General features: G+C 33.0%; 1 protein-coding gene across 1 annotated transcript; it reads right to left on the reverse strand.

Moving 5' to 3' along the window:
* Positions 1 to 2,261: 2,261 nt before the first annotated feature.
* LOC118193112 (TD and POZ domain-containing protein 5-like) lies at positions 2,262 to 3,374 on the reverse strand. Its single transcript, XM_085810194.1, has one exon. It carries the CDS (start codon positions 3,372 to 3,374, stop codon positions 2,262 to 2,264), a length of 1,113 nt encoding a protein of 370 aa, XP_085666320.1.
* Positions 3,375 to 3,876: the final 502 nt, after the last annotated feature.

The raw sequence follows: 3,876 nt of genomic DNA on the forward strand, positions 1-3,876 counted from the left end.
AACTATTCTGTCATCTTAGATAATCAATATTTTTTATTTCAATTTAATCATCTATTTATGTCACACCTGCCATCCTCTGAAAGGTTATTGTTAGAAAAGCATTAACAATATATTACCTCGTTAAAATTTTACACCATAAAAATTGGTTTATTCTCATAATTTTAGATGACAATAATCAATAATAAAAATAAAAGCATTACTTAATTATTTAAAATGCACATGCACATTTTTGCGGCCTACGAAAACAGATTATTTTAGAGGTTGGAAACCTCATGTTTCTTAGAGCTGTTAATAATTAAGAACACAACGTAAACAGCCGTGTTACAAATTAGCATTCACCCCTCCCACCGTATTTTCTTCCTTTCATCCCGAACCGAGAACCGGCATCTATCTACGAAAATATTTCTATCTATTCGTTGTTAAAAAATTCAGAAAAAATAATAATAAATAAGAGAAGAATAATATAAATCTGCAAATGCGAACAACGACGGTGATAATTCATCAAAATGAACGAAAGAGGAATGGTTACAAACTTCGAACAAGCGAATAGGATAAATCTGCTGGGTTACCAGATTTGAACTATTATCGCCAAAGTTGGCGATGTTTACATTTACCGGGTTCTCTGCGGAAGTGCTTCCCAAATTTTTCTTAAGCATTAATCATTGACACTGATGAGTCTAAAAATGGTCTAGTAACTAAAGTTATAGAACAGCAGTCCAGTTTAAACATCTAGTGGTGGAGCAAGCTGGTTGAATCATGTTGCTAGAAAAATTTGTTTTTTGATAGCATGGTTAACAAGTCATTTCAAACTAGAAAAGTTGATCAGATTTTTTTTAAAAAAAGCTTCAGTTATCCATATAACATTGAAAGGCTAAATACTTAACTTAATCATAACATATAGTTGAATATTAGGCTATACAAAGTGATATTGCATTAACAAGACACTGAAGTAATGGTAAAAATATATTTTACATTTTATGTCTGTCCAAAATACAGCTCTATATATCTTTAATGTTTCTGAATGCATTTAGAGCAATGTGCATGCAATACCATAAGTGGTAAACTAACATTTAAATAAATCTGTTGAGTTTCGGAGCCAGCATAGTATCTGGTAGTTATTCAAAGATTCAAAGATTCAAAAACTCAACTTTGTGTGTCACCTACACATGATGGAGGGTTGCATTATCCTACTGCCAGAAACAATCTATTATTGTTATCATCCATAAAGGAATGTAAATCACATGCAACAAGATCTCTGTACATGGACCCTACCAAGGAAGACTAATTATGCAAGTAAGCCATTTGAACTGCAACAGAGCACATACAACAAAATCTGTGCATGTGGATCCTATTATTAGTTGCACTGGAAAGCCATGTGGATTCCAACAGAACACTTTTCAGCTGGCAATACAGCTATTCTATAACAGTAAGTAACACCTGACAATACAGTTTGTTTTGTAAAATAAGTCTGTAAAAGGTCTAACAAAATGTATATACATCTTCAAGCAGTTTCTCCCATACATGAATACGAGTGCCACATAAGTAACCCAGTAAAGTTATCCTATGGTTTATGATTCAAGTAACCCTATGGTCTACTATCCTACATTTAATTAGGCTATAGGCTGTTAGTCACCTACAGTCCAATGACGATATACTTTGTTCTATTACCAGATGTCACAGCCTCAACATTGTTATCCGAGTCAGTTCACAACAACCAAATTTCCTCATGTGTTATATATATAGCACTTCGAATGATGGCAAGCAGTTTCATGTATCCCTCTTCTTTTTAGTGCTAGGTGTCTTGTTCATGCACTACACCCGATTATCTGTTGTTTTCACCTATTGCTGCTGGTTGGAAACAACATATTTTCAGTATGCTCTTATTTTTATCTGAAAATCTATAAACATTCACCATTTTGGATGTAATATATCTTCTAGATCCTATAATCTGCTCATAGATAAATGGTGATAAATAATGTACATAATGATAAGGTGTATACAAATTTCTCTGAAATATAATTGCCAAAAGCCATAACTGTTTCATCACATATTTGTTATTTGACCACAACTACTTCCCTAGGTCAAAATAATTATGGCCAAAAACCTAAAGGCACAGTTGCATCTAATATTTGGCACTCTGTATGATTATTATAAGCAAAACAAACTTTCTTAATTACATGAAAATCACCATTTAACAAAATAAAGCTTTTTGACTCTCTTCACAGAAAATGTGAACTCAAGCACAGTTTCTAACTTAGTTTTCAGCTGTAAAACTGGAATACCTCATTGGAATCTGTTGTTTTAGAACATGATGGCTGATCTTTTGTTTTGTGTTCTTCACTCAACTTTTCTTTAATTTCTGAGTGGCTGAAATTCATTGTTTCGTCTGCTAATCCTGGAAAGTTTTCCATTAACAATTTCCAAGATTCAGTTTCAGAAACTTCATCCAAGAACTCTTGAATATAAAACATACTAGTATATTTTAACGCCCTGTCACTATGCATATCTGCTAAAAGCAAAGCATTGCAAACATTTTCTGGTCTTAGATTACGTATTAAATCTCGTGCACACTCATATTTCAGGTCTAAGACTTCATATTTATCTGCAGCTTCATAAAGATCTACAATATCTTGGACATTCTCAAATATCATTGAATCACTATGCACAAAACTAAGAAAATTCTTTAAAGTATTATGATCCATATCAGTAATAGTAACTTTATTTCTTTCTTTCTCCTGCATAGCAGCTGACAACAATTTGGCAAAAACAGGTGATTTTTTACAAAGAGGATTTCTCATAAACCATGCTCCTTTTTTGAGAATTAAAGACTCACTTTTACCATCTTTTGTTTCTATTTGAAAATTGAAAGTTTCTATTTCATGATTTGAATCCTTTATCTCAATTTTACATGCATTCTCTGATGGTTTATCTATTATTACTCCCTCCTCTGAAGCTATGATACTACTGATTTCTAACTGTATAGTGAGTTTATCATCTGGTAGATATTCTAAATGATTAGTCAATAAAGTATTTCTATTGACAAATCTCTCCAGCCCAATAACAGTGTCTGAAGTTTCATTTGTAAAAGACTGGATATACCTAGAATTACCTTCAATGTCTATCACTGATGCAACACATTTGAGAATGACATTCTGAGGAATGTTTGAAATTTCAATAGAAACATATCCTTCATTTAGAAAATTGTTACCATTTGGGAAAATTTTCTCAGTGAAAACAGTCATTCCCAAAGCATCATGGTTCAGACGTAAGATATCACACTGTCCAACATCATAGGTACTGAAATTCAAAACAGTAATTTCTTGGGTCAGTTCTTGTTCCATGCGAAAACCCAAATCCTTTATGCTTGAAGCCATCTTCTGCCAGAAACAGCAGTTCTGTACTTTTGGCTAATGATTTTATGAACAATATGGGTCACTTGTTCACAAGAACTATTAAAAAAAAAAAAAAAGGCAGAACTTCATTTACTTGTATGGTAATGTAGTCAGTTACATAAATTCTCTGGCAATTTTATAGTCATAAGAAGTATTAATTCTTCTATCAACGTTATACATCGCGATTTTCATAAACCAAATTCACAATTAAAAAATTTTCATTCCACACATTTTCAGATGGATGGAGTTTGGTTTGGTTTATTTGATTACGCCAAAGCATGCAGAAGCTATCTATCTTTCCTGGACGGCTTTTAAGGGTAGATTGATGAGGATCAGATCATAGTGGTCGATGCGGTCAGGTTGTGGAATGAGTCAAAACAATAAGGTGATAATTTCTATCATTAGACATAAACTGACTTTCACTTTCACTTTCACTGCTGCGCTCATACTTTCACTTTCACACGAGAAGCTGGACCCCGCGAGG

Source organism: Stegodyphus dumicola, chromosome 1 (assembly GCF_044657685.1).
Source record: "Stegodyphus dumicola isolate Sdum_Otavi_A_Nest chromosome 1, ASM4465768v1".
Classification (NCBI taxonomy): Eukaryota; Metazoa; Arthropoda; class Arachnida; order Araneae; family Eresidae; genus Stegodyphus; species Stegodyphus dumicola.

Excerpts from the sequence above, each read along its gene's own strand:
- LOC118193112 (XM_085810194.1), bottom strand. The coding sequence starts at position 3,374 with ATGGCTTCAAGCATAAAGGATTTGGGTTTTCGCATGGAACAAGAACTG.